The 24,357-nt window shown below is 38.9% G+C and overlaps 5 protein-coding genes across 6 annotated transcripts; 3 read left to right on the top strand and 2 right to left on the bottom strand.

Annotated features, from left to right (window-relative positions):
• The first annotated feature begins 28 nt into the window (after window positions 1-28).
• LOC110851440 lies at window positions 29-2,485 on the top strand. Its single transcript, XM_035852656.1, has 4 exons — window positions 29-1,332; window positions 1,400-1,620; window positions 1,689-1,926; window positions 2,008-2,485. Exons 1-4 carry the CDS (start codon window positions 1,247-1,249, stop codon window positions 2,393-2,395), a joined length of 933 nt encoding a protein of 310 aa, XP_035708549.1. The 5' UTR covers window positions 29-1,246; the 3' UTR covers window positions 2,396-2,485.
• Window positions 2,486-2,844: 359 nt separating this feature from the next.
• LOC118436027 lies at window positions 2,845-3,954 on the top strand. Its single transcript, XM_035852863.1, has 2 exons — window positions 2,845-3,251; window positions 3,344-3,954. Exons 1-2 carry the CDS (start codon window positions 3,066-3,068, stop codon window positions 3,920-3,922), a joined length of 765 nt encoding a protein of 254 aa, XP_035708756.1. The 5' UTR covers window positions 2,845-3,065; the 3' UTR covers window positions 3,923-3,954.
• Window positions 3,955-3,995: 41 nt separating this feature from the next.
• On the top strand, window positions 3,996-5,290 carry LOC110851290 (ribosome maturation protein SBDS). Its single transcript, XM_022099009.2, has 4 exons — window positions 3,996-4,274; window positions 4,356-4,576; window positions 4,659-4,933; window positions 5,017-5,290. The coding sequence occupies exons 1-4, from the start codon at window positions 4,144-4,146 to the stop codon at window positions 5,143-5,145; spliced, it is 756 nt and encodes a 251-aa protein (XP_021954701.1). The 5' UTR covers window positions 3,996-4,143; the 3' UTR covers window positions 5,146-5,290.
• Window positions 5,291-5,374: 84 nt separating this feature from the next.
• On the bottom strand, window positions 5,375-6,899 carry LOC110851289 (corrinoid adenosyltransferase). 2 transcript variants are annotated; one of them, XM_022099008.2, is made up of 6 exons: window positions 6,708-6,899; window positions 6,501-6,635; window positions 6,173-6,443; window positions 5,833-5,985; window positions 5,612-5,736; window positions 5,375-5,539 (listed from the first exon to the last, which is right to left on the bottom strand). In XM_022099008.2, exons 2-6 carry the CDS (start codon window positions 6,602-6,604, stop codon window positions 5,401-5,403), a joined length of 792 nt encoding a protein of 263 aa, XP_021954700.1. In that variant the 5' UTR covers window positions 6,605-6,635; window positions 6,708-6,899; the 3' UTR covers window positions 5,375-5,400. The 2 variants fall into 2 exon arrangements, with proteins under 2 accessions (XP_021954700.1, XP_021954699.1); XM_022099007.2 differs by having other exon boundaries at window positions 6,501-6,639; window positions 6,708-6,898.
• Window positions 6,900-7,172: 273 nt separating this feature from the next.
• Window positions 7,173-22,269, bottom strand: LOC110851016 (nuclear pore complex protein Nup88). Its single transcript, XM_022098642.2, has 10 exons — window positions 21,911-22,269; window positions 10,159-10,310; window positions 9,952-10,074; window positions 9,633-9,857; window positions 9,225-9,548; window positions 8,911-9,145; window positions 8,644-8,820; window positions 8,377-8,550; window positions 7,996-8,291; window positions 7,173-7,919 (listed from the first exon to the last, which is right to left on the bottom strand). The coding sequence occupies exons 1-10, from the start codon at window positions 22,127-22,129 to the stop codon at window positions 7,853-7,855; spliced, it is 1,992 nt and encodes a 663-aa protein (XP_021954334.1). The 5' UTR covers window positions 22,130-22,269; the 3' UTR covers window positions 7,173-7,852.
• Between the last annotated feature and the right edge of the window lie 2,088 nt (window positions 22,270-24,357).

The following is a 24,357-nucleotide window of genomic DNA, read 5'->3' as shown; positions in this document are numbered from 1 at the left end:
GTGAATGCCCGTCAACCACGAGCCAATATTTATGCATGTGTTTGTGCTTTGTTCACTCACGTGCAGTTTTGCTAATGAAAAGAAATCAGTGAGTGGTCTTTCTCTGATCATAATCGAATCTCTGAGTTCCATCGAATCTAAAATGTGCGCATGACATTTTATAATTCATCATCATCATAGTTTTCATGGAACTGACTGACTATGATTTTGTAAGAGTGGAACAATTAAAGTTTTGTCTCCGCTTTGGATAATCGCACATTAACAATGGTCGATAACAGAGAATGAGAGTGCGGAAATTTGTAGAGAACAAAGCCATCACAATCAGAATGCCGAGATCAGAATGACCTCTGGAAGAAGAAGTTGATGCATAACAATTTACTAATTGGTAGTAAAAGTCTGAATAAATCAATCCGGATTGATACGTATTTTGATGTGCTTCTCATTACTATGCTAAAGACCGGATATTTTTTTTCCTGCGTGTATGTACGCAAAAGTCAGCATTCCAACTTTCCAGCGTATTAGCAAGGTAATTAAAGTGCCTTTAAGTCCACACCCGTCCACATAAGTATACCAGGAAGTTAGTTATATTACCAATTAGCTACAATATATACCCTGTTAAATCCGGTTTTTGTTCAACTTCCTTCTCACCAGACTGGACAAGTCCGGCAAAAATGCTTGTTTATACTACCTCGAGGCTATTTTGCAGTGGGGTGACAAATTTCTAGCTAAATAAACAATTAATTGTACTACTAGCTTGACATTAGAATATTTTCCTGCGTGGATGAGAATCTCGGCAGATCTTTGCTTTATTACTGCTGCCTGGGTATCTTCTTTCCCGTCGGTTTGAGAAGTGGGATGGTAACATTTAGCGTGGAAGCCCTTTTGTTTGTGACGATGTGAAATGAAAGAAGCTCTGTTGTTCAATTCTCCAGGCTCTTTGGGTAGGTCTCTCTGCCTCGTGAAATTTGATCATATCCACTGATAACGCAAACTGGCACTTGAGACTCGTAATTTAAAGGAGTCCCGTAGTTCACATGTGGGAATCCAACGCTATGAATCTTTTCGACTCCTCTCATCATCCATCCATAGTCCACTCTACCTCCCGCATGCAGAAGTAAATATTTCAAATCCGTCCTCTCCTCCTCATTTCTTTCTTGCAATACGAGATTTTCCAATCAATTTGTGCTTAGTTTCATTTAAAATATCCCAAAACTGATCGGCCATGTTCAATCCTTAAAGAATCAGAATGAATAGTAATCGCTTGCTTTGTATTTTCCGAGTCTTACTTTGCCTCTTGTGGCAATGTCCTGGTTCACGGACGATATATTCTGGGTAAGTGCGTATTATAGGTTATTGATTCATTAATTTTCAATACGTGGTGTGTTAAAAATTTATGTAGGTCATGGTGTCCATACAAAGTCGAGAAAATGGTGCCTTGTCGTGTGAGGAACGGTACAGAACCGTATTATGGTCCAAACATTTGCTGGAAAAGCATTAATGGATCGTTTGCCTGTACGAAGAAAATTTTGCATCGTCCCAAATTTGTAACGACGTATAAGAAGATTGTGGAAACAAGGTACAAATGTTGTCCAGGGTTGGAAGGATCTGATTGCGAGGAAGGTAAGAATAAACTAATAGTTAAGCATTTCTCTAATTTTTCATACGTTTTTAAACTGAATTAATTTCAGAATGCTTCAACTGCACCACTTTTCACATCATTGCCAACCGGGTTTCTAAAATAGAGATGAAACTAAGCATTTTGATAGAAAATGGTGAGAATGAAAAGGATAAGAAGAATGATCTGATGGCGAGTCAAACATTTTTGGAACAAGATTTCCGTCATCATGAAAATCTAATAGGTGGTGACAAGTCGTTAACATTTGTCGCTCTTAACACCAGAATTTCAAGTTTAATGAACGAATTTAGGTATGAATTTACATAGTTTAGTAACTTTATACATTTTAACATGTAATTTTTCATACAATTTGACTCCACTTTCACTCTCAGAGAAATGGAGAGACGGATTGAAATCTTGGAGAGAGAAGTGTACCGACTTTCAACAGCACTGGAAGAACGTGACCGTGACCGACTTCAACCTCGTCATCACCACCATCACAACAATCACCAATCCTCTCGAGAGGTCATCATGGAACCCACACCCCTCCGACAAGGTCATTTAATTAGCTCCACCACCACCACCACGGTCAAATCTCTCGCTTCCTCCACTGTTAAAGACCACGTAAAAATGGGACAACATAAAATCACTTTGCGACGTTTGGAGGACAATTTGGAACGTGGCGATATAGCCTCCACTCTAAATGACGACTATGGAGAGGAACTCCTTTTTGAAAACTCTACAGAACAGTATGTGGATCCTCTTCATAAGGATCTTTAATTTAATCATATCTTTATTTATGAAAATCATAAATCCGTGTATTTGTAATTGAATGAGTTTCTCTACTTTTGTATGTAGAAAAGAAAATAAAACCGAATTTTACAGTATTTCATGCATTTCAAACGAAGACATTTGGATATTGGAAACCTATGTGTAATGCTAAAATCATTAAAAATGTGCCAGAGTATGATTGGGCTTATCAAAGGTTTAGATGAGCATGACGACTTGGTATTTCGTTTCGTAAGGGTCTAATATCAAATAAATGATTATGATTCGAAAATTAACTTTGCATATTATGAGACGATAATCAGAGCTAGTTCAGGCCTTGATGCGTGAAGTGCCCTCTGTGCTCATTGACCCCGATGACATCACAGCGTGCATCTCTGTGGATGAGTCCTCAATCCTCCAGCTTCACCCGTATCCTAATACATACGTGTAGCCGTGTGGTGTCGTGTAATTTTAATTTAGATGCACAATTTAAAATAAGTTTGATCGAGTTCGATTCATTATTTACTTACTTTACTAACTTTATCTGTGATCCAATCCAATATACTTTTTACTAGTCATCGGAAAAAGGTCTCTGGTGTTTTTGCTCTAGTCACATTACTTGTTGATTCGTGTTTCAACTCTTGAAAGTTTTTAACAAATTGGAATTTGTGATTTGAATTCAATGATGGGCAAGCGTAGTCTTCGATCTGGTGGGATATGTCGCAAATCCAAACGCTCAAAGTTACATTCTTTGAACGAGGAAGTAGTCAGCCAATACCACAACGACGACGACAATCACGGTGGACCGTCAACTTTATCCGGAGAAGCATATTATCGACCACCAACTACACCATTTGAGTTACCCCACGTAAGCTGCTTGACACACCTGGAGGAATTCTTAAATTGATGATATACTTTTGTAATTATTTATGCTAATAGAATTTTCATTTCTCTTTCCAGATATTTAGGGAGATATTAGCCAATTTATCACTAAAGGACTGGATGTCATGCAGACTAGTTAGCAACAACTGGTATGATGCGTGCTCAACTGTAAGATTGAGCAATAAAATCAAAATGGTAATACATAACGCTGAAAAACTGATGGCACTTGTGGATGAAAGGATGGATTGTGCTCCAAATGATATTCCAAACATATACGAGGACGTTGAATTGCCCATAAACGTGCCAATCGACGATGTCCCCATGAGTAATTTTCTCACAAAGTTTGGTCATCGCATGAAACGGCTCGTTGTTCCTGCGGGTTGGTCAATGGAAGGATTGAAAAACATTTTGTTTAAACAATGTGTCAATTTGGAAGAACTTGTTCTGGTGATGAAGGGAGTAATCCACCGAGGGAGGCGTCAAGTTGTTCCTGTTGAAGGATCAGAGCAAGAATCCAAATCCCCTCCCAAATTGAAAAAGCTTAGGCTTGAAATTTATAAAGCCAATGTTGACCTTCCGCCCACTTGTGTGGATATAATAAATCCCCAATTCATGGGATTAGGATCCCATTTTACTATCAGAGGGCACCGAGCCTAGATCTTATGCCTGGGAAAAGAGAGACCACTGGAGACAACGAATAAAAAAGACAAGGAAAACAATCTCATCTCAACAACCACATGCAAGACACATCTAGAATAATACGAGGCGATTTTGTGAATATTGTTTGGTTTCAGAAGAAATAATTAGAAGAATCTACATTAGTTTAAACTACATCGTGTTATATTAGTTCAGCAGTTCACACTTATCCAACATTCATAATGTCCAAGATATTTACGCCAACGAATCAAATTCGACTTACAAATGTGGCCATTGTGAGGATGAAAAAGGGAGGAAAACGTTTTGAAATTGCGTGTTACAAGAATAAGGTTTTGTCTTGGAGGAATAAAGTGTAAACATATTAAACAATATTAATATAAATTTTAATTTCTCTAAAGGTAATTTATATAATTTGGTTAAATATATTTTATAGGGAGAAGGATATTGATGAAGTTTTACAGACTCATTCCGTTTTCACAAACGTTTCGAAGGGACAAGTCGCCAAAAAGGAGGATTTGGTTGCAGCTTTTGGAAAGGATGATCAGACAGAAATCTGTAAACTTATTTTGGATAAGGGTGAGCTTCAAGTGTCCGGAAAGGAGAGGCAGGAACAGTTGGATGCTTCAGTGAAAGATGTTGCTAATACGATTGCAGGTGAGCTATTTAATTACAAGAAGGTTATTATTGGAGAACAATTATACTATTTTTATGCAATTTATTGTTATTATTTGACCAGGGCTCTGTGTTAACCCTGAAACGAAGCGGCCATATCCTATCTCAATTATCGAGAAGGGCTTGAAAGATATTCACTTCTCAGTCAAGCCAAACCGAAGCGCGAAGCAATTGGCCTTGGAAGCAATTCCGCAGCTTAAGACGTCTCTTCCCATTGAGAGGGCGCAGATGAGGTTGAAGATAACTGTGTCAGGACACTCGTGTAAAAGCATTGCGGAGAAAGTGGGGAACATGGGGACTGTCGAGGATAAGGAGTTTATGGGAAATGGGTTAACAATGGTACATTTATCTCGTTTTAAAAAATAAGAGGTTATATAAAAAGAGATAAATTAATTGAATGTTTCTTTTGCATTGTTGAACAGACTGTTTTGATCGATCCTGGCTATTACAGACAATTAGATGAGATAATGCAGGCTGAAACAAAGGGACAAGGAAGATTAGAAGTGCTGTCTCTGAAAGAAGTTAACGACAGCGAGGAAGCTATCGAATAATTAATGAATAAGCACCATCTAATAATAATCAATAATAAGTAATAATTAATTGAATAAGCACCACCACAAATTATAACAAAGCAAAACTTTTATTGTTCAAATCAGTCTGTTTTTTGTACATAAAAATGTTTACTTTCACTTACAATTATTCGGGTACTATTTTTTTAGCTAAATTTAAATGCGTACAATAATTTGATCAGTTCAATATAAATGCATGACCATTGTTGTGGCCTGGTTTTTGACCTTAGAAGATGACTATTTTTTACTAGGATTTAGTGGTTTTGATTTCTCTTTCTTTGGAGGTTCTTCTAGGTCGGAACGGATGTAGATTTCTTCTTGACGATTATCTAGCTTTGCTGCATATCGAGCAGCGGTAAACAGGAAATCCGACAACCTACAATTTAAACATGCATAAATAAACACTAGTTTAATATACATTAATATACAGTACATTTAAAACGCCAACCTGTTCAGATATATGAGTGCTTGTGTATCTATTTCTCCTGAAAGAACCAATGGAGAAACACAACGTTCTGCTCGTCGACAAACAGTTCTCGCTACATGAAGCGCTGCACTAGCTTTTCCACCACCCTATTTTGTACACCGAATATGTTACATATATTTGTTCAAAGGCACATCTATCTACCTTTGAATACTGAAATAATAGAAGTAAAAATTAAAAATTACTGGTAAAATGAAATTCTGCAGAGGAGGCAGTTCGTGCGTGTACTCATCAATCCATTCTTCCAATTCAGTGGCGTGACGCTCCGAGAATCCGACCTTCTTTAAATGAGCTTCCCGTGCAGACGACTTTGGTGTGGCGATAACGGCCGAGATATCCTAAAATAAAACGCTTTGTTTATTTTACTTCACATGAAATTGTTCAATTTGATAAGAACAAGCAATAGTTTCGTTGATGCTTCATGATTGCACGATAGAATGTTCTTATGTCGTAATTTATTTATATAGCATTGGTAGGAAAATTATCGTGAAATTATGAAGTATCAACGCAGTTCATTTATCATGCCTGTAAAATGCATTGAATCCTGAGCAAACGTTCACAGTAAGAATGGTCCCCTTCCAGAGCGTATTCCCTGGCCATGGCGATGTGAGAAGAAAGTTCGTCCGTGCTGCCCAATGCGTTGAAAATAAGGTCATTTTTCGGCCGTCTTTCTCCCGTGAACAAGGCTGATGTTCCTTTGTCACCAGTTCGAGTATAAATCTTAAACTCATGTCGGCTCTGAGAACTACTGATCGTTTGGGCTTGAATCCAACCAGGGGAGATTGACATCCTTAACCTACAACACCCATTAATTTAATTTACTTTTCTATCTAACTTGGCCAAATTCACTTACCGGTCGCCTGACATAAATCGAGCCTTATGTCGAGCAAAATGTGGATCAGATCCTAACTTGGTTCTACAGCTTTCGATCAGCTTGGATGACCATCTGCAGGCCATGTCGAAAAATCCGAACAGCAATGTCAGTCACCTGTCTACAACATACTGCGTAAATAATCTTAACTTTCACCTACTCATAAAATTTTCAAGCAAGATATCTCACCTATTTTGTATTTCAACAAGAAGAATCTTTTGAACACTTGATAACTGATAATTTACGTTACAAATTTAGATATCAGAAAGTTAAATATTATTTTTCTACGATTTGTCAATTAAATACAAGGAGAGAGAAAGAGAGAGAGAGAAAGTGAAAAAGTGCTGAAAATGTAGCTTCCCATGCCGCCAATAACACTCGCTCACCTTCCCCATCCAACCAAACTCACTGCTTTCTCTGCGATTCACAACTGCATGCATGGAATTACATCTTTTCGAATAATTTGCATTTTTCAATAATTTCCATAAAATGCCAAACTGCAGTATATGCTAAATAATTATTAGCGGAGGAGATTCTGATCTGACTTTACATTAAAGCAAAAAGTTTCACTTTCATGATTGCAATAATTTTCTAAGTAATTTTAATAGAATTTATTTTCAAAATGGTAATTTAAGGTCCACTTACTTTTGACTATTGAAATTATTATCATAAAAGAATACAAATATTCTTTATTTATTTATTCGATTTTGGAGATTTCACATAAAATGTACGGTACAATTTGGGCTTGCAAATATTTACATACATCCCCTTCACATTCCTCCTCTTTATCGGTATTAAATGCACCTGGTTATTTTTTATTTTCAAACATTTTAATAGAATACCTAACTTATTGATTTGTGCATGTATTTTAAAGACATTTATAAATATACTGTATCGATGTATACAATTAACTTCTTTTATGTTCAAATATTAAAATATTTTAGAAAAAGAGTAAATTGATCATGAAAACCATTTCAGCTCATATTAATCCTGAATATTGATTTGGTATATGCGAGTCTTATATCTATTATACGGTTCATTCCGAATAATCAGTAATTAATCAAAATACGTAAAGTTAAAGAACAGAAGTTTTAGTTTGTCAATATTGTCAAGCCATGGATAAAATTAGTGTGTATAGAGGATTATAATCTTATTGTTAATAGTTACTATTAATACGAATTAAGAAGAATTATCACTTTAGCGGCATATATTTGAGTGCGAGTTATAATAAGTTATCACAGAATTCATAAATTGTAGTAGCTCGGCAAAAGATGAACACGATCAGTATGTTTTCTGTGTTCCAACATTTGTTCTTTTTTGTGTTAAAAATATAATTATTGTCGTAGAATCTTGTCTTGCATTTGAAGGAGGCTGTTTTTCATGGTGGAAATCACAGTTTGGCTACATTAAATGAAAATAATAATTAATTCCGTATAAAGGAAAATCAGTCCAATTGGCAATTTTTTATACTACTTACTTATGCATTACTTGCTCTTTTATGGACTCTAGTTGATGTGCTTTTAATTTGACAGGTTGTGTGGGTAAAGTTTCCTTCATCTCAGCAACTTGATGATGAAGCGACTCCGTTGATGATTTAAGTGAAGTTATTTCGCGACTTATAGTTTCTAATATCTGTCGCCACTCTTTTTCTTTATCGGTAAGAATAGGAAACGTTTGGTGGAAACGATACATTACAACGTCCATACGTTTGCGAGTAACTTGATCTTCTTCCGATAAATCTTCGTATATTTCGGCAATGTTTTGAGCAGCATCCTTTAATAAAATAGTTTTACACATAAATTTTGAATTATCCTCCAACATTATACTTCAATATATTCTACATATTTTTGGGACATACTTTTATTTCGCCTCTTGCATCTAGCAGATTTTTTACAGACGTCTCCATATCTTTTGTTTTTGAACGAATTGATTTCAAATAGGAAGCCAGATACTCTGAAGCTCTCTCCAATGAACACAGTCTTTTGAATTTGGACTTCAGAGTGGCCTGTAATAGCTTTCTACTCTCCGCAGTCTGCAAAATTAATTAATTAAATAAATTAACTTGTAATAATGTATAGTAAAGATTGGTATTAAATGATGATTAGACGTAGAGACAAATACGTACCCCAAGCTCATCCTGGTCACAGCAATAAAATGGCTGCTCAGGGGATTGACCTAAAATAGACTTGATTACGTCCAAGATGCTCCTACTGTTCGTCGGATCATATTTTACTGAGACAATTTCTTTCTTTTCCTCAAAATGACGAATGTCTGCAGGATGTGGTATTAAATATATGATAGCCTGTAAGGTTCAAAATGAAATAACCCTTTTAATTTTATAATTAGCTCAGAAAACCCATTCTTTCTTAATAATTAACTAGTACCAACTCACTCTAGCATCATTAAGAACACATAATAATCTCTCGGGTTGAGAAGCAGTAAAAGAAATTCCTATCAATTTGTTGAATGTCGGCACCGTATCTCCTACATTCCAAACCATCAAGTGTCTACAAACTGAAGACGTCAAAGATTCGAGGGCATCCTCGTCACCCATTAAAAATTTTTGTACTTCTGGAGCAAATTTAATGGTTATGATATTTAATCCACTGTCATGTGCACATATATATCTATAAATAAAAAAATTAAATACATTAATGACCATATTTGCTCAACTAAAAAATAATCCCAAAATAATCTATAATCTACCTGTTATCAAATAGAGGATCCTGTAGTAACTGTAATGACGACTCATATTCATTATGTCCACTTGATCTTTTGGGTAATTTTAAGCGTTCTTTAATAAACAATTTGTAAGAGTCGTTCATGAGATGTTTATCAACTTGGTCCTCCAAGTCTACATCATCTTCTTCTAACCGGGTAGGGACCATTATTGAATGAGACAAGAATCCACTCTCTTGACCTGTTACGCAAACAATTGGAAATTGCTTAGAACACAAAATTCGCGTGTAGTTTTCCTCTTCTTCCGTGCTGCTCGAGTATTGCACGTGACGATAATAATTTATAAAACACCTAACCATAAAAAATTAACATATCATTACCAAATTTCATCAAAACCATATACTAAATATTAAGGAAATAAAAGTCTAAGCATACTGCGTATTTGTCGCAACAATTCCTAGAAGGGCACAGTATATCAGGCCAGTCGGCTTCAAAACAAGAATCATCCATGACTTCAAGACAGATATATAAGGGCCGAAATCGAAGTCAATCGGAGTTTCTGGGTTAATGTCTGGAGAGAAAGTTGTCACGAGAGGTAGACTAATTTTGGGTCCGAGGTTAAAGCATCCCAACGTATCTCCGGACATTACATTATATACTCTACAGTGAAGAAAAAAGCAAAACAGATTATTAATAATACAATTCCATATTATGTTCCGTTTTCTTTTCCATCAAACCATTGAAATAATCATACCTAAGAAAGGAATCCGAATTTAGAACCATCACAATTTTCGCCGACCGTATTGGTGACCATCTACATTGGAAGATGGACAAGGTAGGATGATCCCGATACACGCTTTCAGCTATGAAATGTTCCCTGCAGGCACAATTAAAAGCAGAAATTAAAATTTGGACATTATTCATTAATTCCAGCCAAATCCCATTGTTTTGTTTATCTTACTTTGTTATTTGAAGCCTGGAACTAGAATTTCGATGCTCGATCGACACGATAACGATTCCTCTAGATCCCCACAGCAAGCAACAATAGTCGGCATTAGGGAATAAGGAAAGTTGACTGATTTCGAACCACTGTTGTACTGTTAAATGTAACTCCTGCAAGACAAAAATACCGAAAACTCATTATCCTCCTTTCTCGGATGAGACATTGCAAGACTGGATTATTACTACGTAGGATACACATAAATAGTGCTGTTGTTGAACAAAAGAATGGATTTGTTAATCCAAACAGCCTCACAGAGCTGAGCACAATGAGAAGGAGACATCTAATTTAAGACTTTGACTACAACACGATACATAATTTGCATTCAATATCCCTAAACGGCTAATACAATTTTATGTCGCATCATCCACATCGTCTGTAACCCATAATCCATGAAAAATTGGATAAAATACGAGAAAGCGAGAGAGAAGGGAGGAGATATTGCCGGATGGCGTAATGTTTCTCTTAAACGATGGCAGTTAAGGGAAAGCGAGGAAAGGTAATGTTCGAGAGGAGGATGGATGAGGGAATTGGATAATTAGCATACTGGCCGAGGGAAGAAGAAGAAGAGCAATGGAACGAAGGATGTTGGGATTTGGAAGGAAACAGTTGCGGCATATTCTTTTCCCAGCCAGCAGCTAAATTAATGAATAGAGAAAATATCACATTAATCGATAACAACAGTTTAAAAAGTAGACGAGGCAAACGACGTCTGCTGCTGCTTTGCTGCATAATCGTAATGGTAGCATAATAGCTGGAATAGAAGGAAGGAAATAGCAAGAGAGAGAGGGAGAGGAAGGAAAGGAAGAATAGAAAATGAGTCGATTTATGATTATTTTTCATTTCGCATATGATTACATAATCCTGCGGTATTCGGATCCACCCTTTGCTTTGTAGTCGAACATAAGAAGAAATGAATGGGAAAAAGTAAAAATGTATTTATTACCAAAGGCAGCAGCAGCCAGAAGAGAGAGGATATTAACGAAATGTGAGAAGAGGGACTGTTATGCGAGCAATGTTATAACACCACGAATTCTCTTCTCTCTTCGGCTCGCTGACTGTGTGGCAGTCGATCTAATAGCTTTTCATTAAGTGTAAAAAATTGCATGCTTTCTCTCTTTCTTCCCTCTCCTTCTGTTTCCCTAATAATATTGTTCCCATCATCGGCAACACACGGGGTTGGAGTGTCTCGCTCATTTTTTCACATCAACCAGGCTCAATGCACAACACATTATCCAATGAATTCCACATTACTTTCTCCTACACTAATCTTCCTTTTACCCCAAATCATCCCCACATTGCAGGAGAAGAGAAGAAAAAATCATCATCCCAACCAACCAACCACAATCATATTACACCCACCGGCAGTAGTAAGTAGTAGGTACACACACAATCCCGTTTCCTACTTTGATGCCATCATCAAACGTTACATAGTACCAAAACCGGTAGCAGTCTTATCCTCCTTATCACCGCACTGGCAATCAAATTATTCCATACACAGTGGCACATGTACTCTCTCAAGAAGGCATGTCCACTAATAATAATTTCAATGTTCTTCCATCATTCATACGGCGTCCATGTAAGAAGGAGCTGTTGATGGAATCAAATTTCAGTGAGAGGAAACGAGTGAGTGGGAGAATGCCTTTTTGTTCAACCCATTACAGAGAGAAAGTCGTAAAGAGAACAATGTCATGTACACGTTTTGAAATGGAGAGAGAGAGAGAGTTTGAGATTTGTGGTCCAGCCCGGCAACATTATTACTTTGGTGGTCTTTGACTACATCACATCGACACCTTCTTGTTCCGAGTTAAGTGCCATGAGGAGTTTGGTTTGCATCATTGGCAGATGATGTGCAAAGTCCAGGGGCCCATAATTCCGAGGAGTAAACAAACAGCAAACTAGGAATTTACAGAGAAGTGAGCGAGTAGGAAATAAAATTTATAGTGCAGACTGAGGCAGAGAGTCGACGAGAAGACAGAGTATTGGGAAACAAGGGAAAATGAAGCTCTTTGGCTTATGGGTTGTGATGTAAATCATGAATTGTGTTGTCGGGTGTCGGTGTTTGAGAACAGCGTAATGGGACTTATTGGTAAAGTTGGGACATATTTATGCAGTGAAACATGGTGAGGGAAAGGAGCTGGATATTTATGGAAGAATAAGGAACTGCGACCAAGAGTTCCTCGTTTCATGTCTCGCCATGAATTTGCTCCCTCAATGAGAAACGAATAAGAAGAAGAAGGCAAGGAGTAAACTTTCTCCAACGCGGCAGCAGCAGCCTCATCTCACTACACAATAACATGCATTAAATTTACCCAGCATGGCACACACAACGGCTCTCACCCACAATAATAAACCGATACCAACCAGGTCATTCTTCCAAGAAGAGCGGAGGAGTGGAGGGCATACCACGAGAGCTGAGAAGGAAAAGGCATTTGCAATTTGCTAATAAGAGTGAATTTATGTCGGCATAAATGAACATTATTCAATGGCCACAACGACTTTGTACTAGAGAGTTAATTTGTGTGAGATATATGGACAAATTTTGAATATCGCATTTCACATTGTTGTTCACACATTCAGCAGGTTCCGTTCCACCCTTATTTTCTACTCCCGTCTTCTCATTTTCTTCAGCCTCTCTGTCTCTCTCTCTCTCTTTTCTCCTGATGTTTATCTATTCAATGCTCCCCTACTCGATGTGAGAACATGGGAGAGAGAGAGAGAGCCGAATAATTATCGTTATATATTTCCTCCTCCCAGTTGTTACAATTCACTTTATTAAATAGTCGGAATTTCTTCTTCCCTGCACAAACACCACCAAACCTGCACGATCAGCCAGGAGGAGGAGGAGGAGAAGAGTGGATGTTGTCACACACGATATCGGATCATCATCACCGAAACCAGGTGGACCAGTTCAGTATGTAATTTCTCCCATGAATTTCAAGTACTTATTCTCTCTCTCCTATGAATTTCCCACTTGGCTACATTGTGAAATGAATGATATATTGCTCCGTGCCGCCGAATATTGCATGAAACGCCACCTCATCGTCGTAATTTTTGTCAACAAATCTTGAATCACAAAGAAAGGAGCGAGTATCGTGATGTAGCTCAATCAACATAATCAAATGTCGCCAACATCAGAGTGGCACCGATGCCGTTCTCACCGTTTCAATCAACGGTCCTTTGTTACAGCACCGCACGGGGTCTACCTCTCTCTCGTTAAGTACACAGAAGGAGGAGACGGAATGGTGAGAAGATCGTGGCGGCGGTGGGATCGCGTGCCTCAGGACAATATTCACCTATTTTGACCTCTCTCTCCTTCTCATTCTCAATAAGTCTCCTCGCTTCCGCCGTTGTCGTCACAAACAAACACAGCTCCTATTGATGAAAAATCAATCACAGAATCACGGTGACGGATGAGGAAACACATTCATTCATTATTTAATCGTTTGTCTGAATGGGACCAAGCAGCAGGAGGACATTAGATATCAACGCAGAATCTTACCTACAACACAGCTTTGACTAGACTACTAATACGACAGAGGGTCCAGTCAACCAGCAGTTTCTTCTACCCTCCTTTCCACTTTCTCCCACGAATGCATAAACTGGACTTTAATCATCGAACACAAAGTGAGGAGAGGGTCGAAGCAGAAATTGAAATTAGATTCACGCGGATATCAAGAAGAACAAGAGTGTGTACGCACATGCATCGTGGACGGGAAGATTTTACACGTCCATCTGCGGCTGACATATTTATAAGAAGAAGACGAGCAAGTGGAATGAATGAACGGTGGTGGTGGTGGTAGGTTGAAGAGATAAACCGTAGTGGAAGTAGTATTGAAAAGTTTTAGGAAGGTCCCAAGTGAGACGAGGAGTAAGTTTGTATGCAGAGAAGGGTTGGTTTGGTCGAGTATCAGTGATCCGAAGAAGGAAATGAGTGAATGGATGAGAGAAGTGGGAGGATAAAAAGAGATGTTTGGTATGTATGAGGCACATTAAAATTAAAACAAGGCAGCCAACGGAGGAGGAAGAGGGACTTGCTTCACTACTTTCACTCTCTGTGAGAATCCCTCGGGAGTTTTCCGCAATGAGAGAGAACTTGATCAACCAACATGCTGCCAGCCTATCTTCTTGGTTGGACCATGATAAAAGGTAAGTGAAAGAATCAATAGAGATGATGATATGCATATGAAAGAGTCCTATACGGTGCAGGGTGTGAAATATCAAACATTATTAAGGTACCCCACCAACACCACCACCCATGCGGCAGGATCATATAGCAAGTGGTACGGCAGTGCAGTGAACAATACGACGACGACCATTACAACACGGCCAAATATTAATGCTACGTGTCTATCTGAAGAATGGGATGAGCTTGGATTCTTCCAGTGATGATACAAGTTGAAATTGGAAAAGCTTTAATTAAGAACTTTGGCAGATATACATTCAGAGCTCATCAGGGGGTAGACGAGGATCAAATCGGTCCGTTCGAATCCGATCCTCGGACTCCCTGGAGAGCCATCAACCCAACCCCTCACTCCTCGCACATCTAAATATTCATTGTATCAATAGCAGCGAGTCGGTCGGTCGTCTCATTCAAAAAACAAAATCGTCTTCACTCTCCTCTCTCCTTGGCCACTTTGACTTTTCTCTCCTTGAGACTTTTCCTCCCGCACCACCAACCAAAGGTCACACCACCCACGTATACATATGAACAACAACAACAAAACGCACAACAATAGAAATTTCTTCCCTCCTTTCCATTATTATTCCTCCTCCTCAACTCTCTCCAGCAGCCGGCCAACCCATCTTCCTCGTGTCCCCCTTTCACTCAGCATATCTGGGATCTGAATCTTTATCGTGGAGCAATAAGTCCAAACCTGCCTACCAAACCAACTCTCCAACCTAACGTCAATCACTATAACTCGAAACACATGTCATTGAGAAATCTATTCGCCCTCAGAGTAAAGTGCGTTCACATGCACTTTCACCCACAAATAACCTGTTATTGTGGTATTCTTTCTTGTTCCGTCGTAGTCGCCACCTCTACCTTCACCAACCCCTCGATTCTTTTTATCCCTTTTTTATCCCACAACCACAATTTCATTCAGAGATGCCATCATTTGACGCATTGATTGCTCTCATTGTGTCACTTTATATTCAATATGACAAAAAAGTACAACAAGGCTAAGGGATCATGCGGATTAAATGGTGATGCTGCTACAAGAACAAATTTTACAAGGGTAACGGAAATGCCCAATCATGTAAATACGAATATCATCTACCATGAATTCTTGGTACCGGCTTTCGTGACAAAATTTGCAATAATAAAGAAATGTTCGTCTTTCTTTTTACTCAGGAGCAGCTTCTTCTTCAATGTCAATATCCGACCGCCTGCCTGCTTTTTATCTCAAGGAGGAAATTATCATCCAATTTATTTTTCATATCACTCACGCCCAATACAAATGAAGTTTTTCGCCCAGCTCTGTAAAGACAAAACACGTTGTCAACACAGTTTGTTTATGGCGAGGATGTACATATAGCTATGCAGAAAGTGAAAGTGAAGTGAAAGTATGCAACGTTATTATTACAGTTGTGCTGACGACGACGATAATCAGAAGAAGAAGAAGAGGCGTGCACAATTTTTCCACTTATTCCTACCACCAACTTGTGCATAGAATGTCAAAACGCTTTCTCTTTGATTTTTACGACCCCCATTTTCTTGTATCTATATCCTCTCCTCTCGTCCTGCATATTTTCAAACATTCGTCGTCGTGTCGTCTGCATTTTACATTTTTATTCTCACTCCAATTTTGTCATTTATTCCCAGCCAGCAGCAGCAGCAGGATTGAGTGTCTGCTTGTATATACACAATAATAATAATATGCAAGGAGAGAAAAAGACTTTTGATTCTGCTGCTGTGTGGGGAGGATCAGGAGGAAAAGTACGACTTGTTTCGCCAACAAACATGCAATTGAACACGCCTTTCCCCGACGATATCCTTGTCCTGAAAGAATCTGGTTGAGATATGTAGTAAAAGAAAGAAAGAAGAAGAAGCCATTGAAATTCTCTCCTCTGCAAAGTGGAAGAAGAAGAAGGGCGATCAAGGGATTGAGAATATAAGAGTGAACAAAAGCTCTTCCAGCCAATTGACTCATCCTCATCATCCTCATCCTCGTTCAGCCTCTTTCTCAGTCACAAAACAAAATTTATTACCAAAAAACCAAATGAATGAATAAGTATTGGGTTCTAAACAACTCTCCAGTCATGTCCCATTCTCATGTCCCATGAATTACTGCTCTTCCATTCCTCCGCCGCTAACCGTTGGCTCATTTCTTCCAATGAATTTAATGTTGCAATCGTATCCAAGCCATGCAAATCTTTGTACCACTAAAATCAAGAAACTATTTATTCCATTATTCACAAAGAAATCTCTAACAAGATCCGCCATCCATTTTTACCGTTCAGAGACAATTTTATGTACTACAAAGTATCAAGTTGGGTTGTTGGCAAGATACGATTTTGAGTTGCAATCCATTCCAATCCCACCACCACCACCATTCTTTCTTATCTTTGTCCAAGGGGATAAGACGTATGTATGTGTGTACAGCAGAAATTAGACAGTAGGCGGTTGCACACACGTTACCGTTTAGTTAAGAAGAATCAACAGAAGACAAAATCCCAGTAAAAAATAAAGAACAAATAAAGTATTTGAGAAACAAAGAGAAAAAGTCATTCCGTCCGCCGGTCACTAAATAACGGATCTCAAAAATTACTTAATCCGACGACTGGAGAGAAATTGAAAGATGTGTATCTTTATTACGCATACTTCACAACAACACTGTCTCCAACTAACTTTCACTATCGTTGGTATCGCCTTATAATTGTTTGCTCAGATCATTGTTCGTTCCATCCATCCAACTACTTTCACAAAGAAAAGTCGGCATGTGTATGTGTGTACGTACATACGTAGTAAAAGAAGAAGCTCATTTTGGGGAGGCAGTGGTGGAACTCAATATAAAGAAAATAAATGTGGTCCCAAATAGCATCGAAAATCCGACGGATTTACAGCAAACTTACACTGCGATTTATCAGACTCTAAATGCCGTTTACCTCAACCTAGCTGTGCCTCCGTCTCAGCTTTCACATTCTTTTCCCGAGTCAGAAAATCATGCAACTTATTATTAACTTTGCTAGATATATGAAATGTCTAACGGATATCATTATTATTATCCAATTCAAAAGACTCGCTGTGTTTACTCGTAAGAAAATCCATCTCCTATTTTCCTTTTTGTTTGTCGAAACATTGTGTTCATTATCTCATCGTGGCTGTGTGACCACTTCAAACCTAGAGGACTTTTTGATATCATTGAAGCAATAATAAGGAACGCCAATGCCACACGTACTTTCAACTTTTACTTTAGCCTCAAGAAGATCGCAATGGTTCGTTAGTAGATGAGACGACCAACAAGGACATGCCATCACCACGGTTCTTAAAATTGTTGTTGTTATCTATCCGTAGGTGAAATTGAAGAAAAATAAATAAATGAAAAATCGTGCCTTCCTCTCCATTCTTCCACTTTCACCAGCACCAGTACACACACATATCGTCAATCCCTTCTGTCTCTCGGCTTGCCAGGAGGATATCCATCTTTGTTTATTTTTTCCATTTGTTCAGTTTAAGGGGTAAAGAATAATAGTTTATTTATGAGGGGAGCGACGAGAAGAGAAGAAGAATCGCACACAACAATCCGTCGGAAGACATTTTTGAGTAGGCATCACAAATGTATCAATGAGGTTGAAAATGGGTGAATGGAAGCGTAGACACCATTGGATTAGCATAAATGTATAAATGGGAAGGAAAATAAAAATTTATTATTCAAACTCCATTCATGCATATTTTATATTTTTATGTGTCATTGTAAATGAGTAAGTGACACATCGAGAGAAAGGGACACACTTTGAGCCCGACTGAGAGAGAGATAGCGGAGAGGAATCGGATGGGGGATAAGGAGAGAGAGAAAACAATGCAATTTGGATAAAGTGAAACCAAAGGGACGAGTATTGAAAACAGTGAGACGTTAAACGAGAGTGAGTGTGTGTTGGAGGAGAGAGAGAGAGAGGAATGATGGAGAAAAGCAGCAGTGGCAATAGGACACATACGTTATGAATAACTGTGTTAAGGAAGAGGAGAAATAGCCACCCAGAAGGAAGGAATCGGCATTTTTCAAAGCGTCATGAAGTTAAAAAGACTGACTCTCCTATTCCGTGGTCCGCCTGTAATTCTCTTTTATTTTATTTTCTTTCCCAAATTGACGATTTTTCACTGACTTTGAAATTGCAACAGAAAACGAGAATAAAATCACTAGAGAGTCAACTCTGGGAGAGAAAGGAAAGAGGAAAAATGGACTCCGATTTTTCAACAGGCCCAACAACTCAGGGAAGAAGGCAACAAACATCTCTCTGCCGGCCCTCTCTCCATACGCCGCGTTCCTTATCTCGCCTGCAATCATATTCCCCAGGAAATAAATAAACTGACAAATATGAATCCACAGGAGATTCAAAGTCTTCCGTTCTCCTATTTTTCTATATTCTCTCAATCCATTCATCGCATTTAACAAATGTGCCCTTCAACCGCCTTTCCTCCATTGTGTGGCAGCACCAATGGCCATATCACCTCCGAATGTATGGATACCTATTACAAAATTGTTGGGCAACAGGCTTACACAAACAAACCTGCCTACTTTCGCTCTCACTCTCTTCCTCTTCTCCCACTTTTCTTAACTTCACCTCAATTGTATAACCAAACCATCAACTGTCTTGAATCCTATGCATATTCTGCACCCCATTTTCAGTGTTCCTTACCACCGAGAATGAATGAGTAATTCAAATTCTTCTGCAAAAACAAAGGCTAGAAATAAAGACTTTCACCTTGCATATTTTCCAGAGAATATTCAAATATAAAGCTCGTTTTCTGCCTATAAACCCAGAACGAACGAACCATTATGTTCACTTGGGAGTGAAACATGTTTCGAATTGATTCTGACCCAAAATAAAATGGATGAATCCGACCAGAGTGAAAGTTTATATTTACATGTATCACATTTGAAAAGGGTTCTTGTTCGATTCGATTGAATCGACACACACAATGGGGCTAATTCATGGTCAACTAGTCAGAAGGGAAAAAGAGCAAGTTGTTTTTTGGACAGAATTCATTTAGCGAGAGGCTGAACATCATAAATTCACAAAGGATCAAAATTGTCATGTGACAACAGCATGAAATTTAAGTTACTTTTATAGGAAAATGAGCTTTTTATTCTATTTATTATTCCCCTTTCTCCCCTTCCTCTTAACCAACCAAGCCAAACATGCCTGCCTGCCTGCGTTCTTCTTCTGCGGGCGATTGCCTGAATTGCAGCCCTACTGACTTGTAGCAAATGGAGACCCATTATGCACAGTTTTACAAGGGAATGTTCTTGTTGGTAAAAGACACACGCGAAAGCATGCATAGATTGAGAGCAAGTGAGTGAGTGAGTGGCTTTCCCTCTTACATACAACGTCATATTACACAACTAACTCGATCCACTCCGTAACTTGATGTGATCCCTCAGCAGCATTCTCCCAGAGAGGAGAAAAGCAACAACAATTGTATTGCACCACCGAAAACCTATATGTATGCGGCATAATTATATTCATACTTTTAGAGACAGGAAATAAATTTGATCAATATGATAAGTATCTGGACGTCATACATTCAACATTATGAAAAATGAAGGCAGCAGGCAGAAATGCCCTCTTTAATTTCATATGTACAATTGGAAATCACATTTCATGTTTTTTATGTATGTATATATTTTTTAAATCCTCTCGTCCTCCTCCTCCATTCTCTGCTGGCTTCTTGTGATGGCCAATTTTCTGGGAGGGAAGTCAAGAAGAATGACTGCTCTCTCGGTCTCTATTGCCTCATGGAATGCGAGAGAGGATCAAGAATGACAACAATTTATTAGACATGATCTCCTAGGAAGAAGTCACTCAGTGAGTCAAACCGCGTCAGGCAAGTCATATTTCAATACTCGACGACCCTCCTCGTCGTCCCATGTGTGGTGGGCGGTGATACCTTCTAATTTTCACAGCTCGATAAAAAAATCGGAAATTGCCAAAGGCTTCTTCTTTCGTAATACAGAGTCAAAAGTCATCTCAAACAAACAAGCAAGCAAACACAGGACCAGTTTGTCAGACGAGAAGATGAAATACATGACAGTTTTTATTTATCCCCCCACCACCGCTTTCTCCCTTGATTGCAACAGAGAAAGCTATACATGGAGAGAGACTCTGGTAATTATTGCAGAAAAAGAATGAGTAATTACAAAGTTCTTGCCCGAGGTCATAATTAAAAAATGAGATGGGATAAAAAATGATTTTTTGGAAACGTATTATGGAGGAGCAGAGAAAGAAGAAAAACTTGTGAGAGAGAGAGAGCAGCGTTATTTTATCGCGTTTTTATTCCAGATTCAATCGGAGATGAGGAAAAATATTCGTATTTTGATGATATCATCATGCATAACTGTCTGCATAAATAACTACTTTTAAGAGAGAGCAGGAAGTGGGTGGGATGATGATATGCAGGCAGCAGCAGCAGTCGGCGGATCAGAGAGTGAAGTGAGTGATGCGATATATGACGACTTAAGCCTTCTTCGAAGAGATCGTTTAGCATACGACACAGATAGGACGACTACAATGCCATGGTTTTTGTAGTAGTAGTAGTGGGACGACGGGAAAAAGTGGTAAATAGCAATCCTGCACAACTCGTCGTACGTATGTAGTTGTGGCATGTCGTGATCCAAGAGTCAAATGAAGCGTAAGTTGGTCATAAAATGCGAGCGAGTAGAGGAGCGACGCCACCGACGAGGAGGACTCAAATAAGCCATGAGTAATAGGTTGAAATGGAGAGAAAGTAGTGTGTCTGCCTATGAAATAATGGTGCATGGATTACTTATCCCTTTTTCTCGTGATCACCAAACCAATAGTCGTAGCAGCTCTCGAAAGAAGGAAAAAAAGAAAGGAGAAATTCAGGAGGAGTGCAACAGAAAAATCTTTAAACTTTCACGACAAGTAGATCTCTCTGTCATAAAACCCACCCGAGTCTCGTCCCACCCACCCACAGCACATCGAGAGATGAATATAATATAAGGAAAGCAGGAAATACACAGGAAAACAAGAATGGAAATGATGATGGCTCTTTCTTCTTGATCGGTCTATGCAAAACAACCCGATACACAATTGGAGACATGCAGTACGGATTGTCATTATCTTGTAAAATACTTCCTCCAAGCCATTAACGTTCAATTCCTGATGGACTTTTTCCATTCTTTCTTCTACTCCTTGAAAGCAACAAATAACCATTTTTCTTTCTCTCTTTTACAGTTTATCCCTCTGTCAAGCTTCTTTTTTCAAGGATAACAATAACGATAAGCTTGATTATTCACCTTTCTTTATAAATTATATTTCCTTGCTTTCTCTTAGGGAACTTTCTCTTTAAAACTCATATCGACAATTAGTATAAATAGTTTTGAATGTCCAATGCTATATGTAGATTTTCGCCACCTCTTCTTAGAACAATTAACTTATCACCTCACTCACACAACATCATTATAATGAACAAATACGATATGATATGCATATTATGATGATGTTAAATTGCCATTAAGACACTCACCTCATCAACTGGAAGGTCATCCTGCGCCACTGAGTTCACTAGTTTCTTGACGCTGCCCACACAAAGGGTGTGCCTCGCCCTGTTGTAGGAGACGAAGTGGTCATCGCGGAAGTCGATAAGAGAAGAGGTCAGTGATTCGAAGGGGGGCGTTTTCTTCTCATCGCCCATAAAATTCTTGAGAGAGCTCACCTCCTCCGGGGCTAGTACACCGTTCCACATTATGCCCAGATCACTAATTTGATCAATCAACTAACCGGAAGTGGATTTGCGTAATTATTACTTTGCCCTATTTCTTCTTCCGCTGGGCGATAAAAGCGGTGGGTTTTCTTTATTTGCCGGAGTGCAAGAACCCAATCTCCCGCCGGTCTGGGTGGATTGAGATGAAACTCCGGGATGTGAAATGGGCATGGTTTTTCTCAACTTTCTTCGTCACCTTTACGCGTCATCTCATCTGACCTATTGACCATTTGCAGTTAATTTGCTTAATTGACCATTAAGAAACAATCGTCACTGCAGTATTGGCGTCATTAGGGGAAAAAGTACAAATAGATTTGTCATCATGTGATAAAATAGAGATCTGGAATAGTACCACGTTTGTATGTACCATTTTCTTTCATATTTGGATCAAGAAAATAAAAAAAGTCTGCTGGATTATGCACAGCGTAGCCACTTCTTACTTTGTAGACGTAAACAAGTCACATTTTTATCGTAATTTGCAAACTCATCAGATTGAAATTCAAGAGCAGTTCAGGCCATTATCATCCGCAGCTAGCCAGCTAGTTATTATTATAGCGTGTAGTACGAATATTATCATCTGACACATAAAATCGACTTGACATACGGACAACTATCGAGATGATAATTATTTAGTATCCAGTCCAATCCACTATTTTCTCGTCATGCATGATATACCCAAATTACGCAAATTTTCCTTTTTGCACGGTATTTTTTTAGATACAAAAATTCGTAAAAATGTACAACAAAATTTATCAAAGATAAAAGTGTTAAAAAACATTCGCAAATTTCAACTGCAAATTCGCTCCCATACAAATTTGCATATTACATATTTTAAACCGTACATACAAGTAAAGTCCAGGGAGGCGTCGGCAGTTCATTTTTTGGCCGTTTCTCCAACACGCTCGGCTTCCATCATCATCGTCCTGCCTGCATGCAAGTCTTTGTTTGCGTTATTACGCAACAGCTCTGCCCACAGTCCACACGCTCAAGCAGGGACAGTTTACATTATCCATGGCTAATTATTCATGACGGAGAAACCTTTGACCTGGCCCCTTTGTTAAGTGACATAGTCGTGACGACTATTTAACCAAGATGCTCCCACCACTTATTCCGCACTCTTTTTTAGCTGCTCCTCATCATCATCCGCGCTACTGCTGCTGGACATATTTGCATATGCACAAGTACGGAAGAAGTTTGTTGCACATTAAAACTTGTGGCAGCCTACCTGGCGACTTTTCTCCTCTAATAAGTAAACACTACCCTCCCATCCATCCATCCATCCACCTACCTACCTCTCTGTGCTCTCTTGATCTGATTTAAATCGGGTTTCGGTGAAATCGGATTTTCCCCGGTTTGGACGACGGTGACTGACTGACTACCTCCACCTCTGTTGCTTGCTCCCCAATTCGATACGGCCAAATAAACACGAACCCGATTCGGGAATTCATTTATATTTATTTCATATACCTGTTCGAGTGTAATAATCACACGAGTTCGGGGTTAATTCTGCCCTACACAAAACTCCACGCTGGACGCTGATCGCTTGACATATTAGTGGAGTGAAGGTGACAAGGTGTTTTCAGTAACAAGTTAACTAACGTGCCGTCCAGTACGACGACGACTCCGCGTCTAAATATAAAATACTACCCGGCAGGCCAGCCAGCCACGCTTTCACCAGGTACGACGACCACCTTTCTCTCTTTGTTTGTGTCTCACGTTGTCCCACGGGTTACATGTCCTATCATTTCTTGTCTGTCGCTCCCTTCCCCTGCGTGATTCCGGTCAGTGTAGATTTCTCCATAAATCGACACAAAAACTAATTTTACGCAACCATGTCACAATTCATTATGCAACTCGCACCACCATGGGCAGCACAAAAAAGCCTTGTTTTATGCATGTGTTTACTCCTTTCGATCCAGTTCGTATTAGTCATCATCGTAATGACGAAGGCTTGATTCATGGGGATAATTTGTTCCGTCTTTTCACAATAAATAATATTTTTCCTCGTCTTGTCTGTTTGTCAGGAATCGGTTCGAGAAGAAGAAGAAGGGACGGTGTGAACTTGTGGGAATAAGATACATACTCGTTAGTTTGTGTGAAAGAGAGACTTATTACCGGGTGAATTGGATTGCTGCTCAGCCGAGTTGGAGTGTGGAGAAGAAGAGCGTCGTCTCACTTTCCCAAGTGTGCAGATATTCGGGGCTAGGAGT

Source organism: Folsomia candida, unplaced genomic scaffold (assembly GCF_002217175.1).
Source record: "Folsomia candida strain VU population unplaced genomic scaffold, ASM221717v1 Fcan01_Sc006, whole genome shotgun sequence".
Taxonomy (NCBI): domain Eukaryota; kingdom Metazoa; phylum Arthropoda; class Collembola; order Entomobryomorpha; family Isotomidae; genus Folsomia; species Folsomia candida.
Note: the sequence above shows the minus strand (reverse complement) of the source record. Positions and strands in the feature narration are given on the sequence as shown.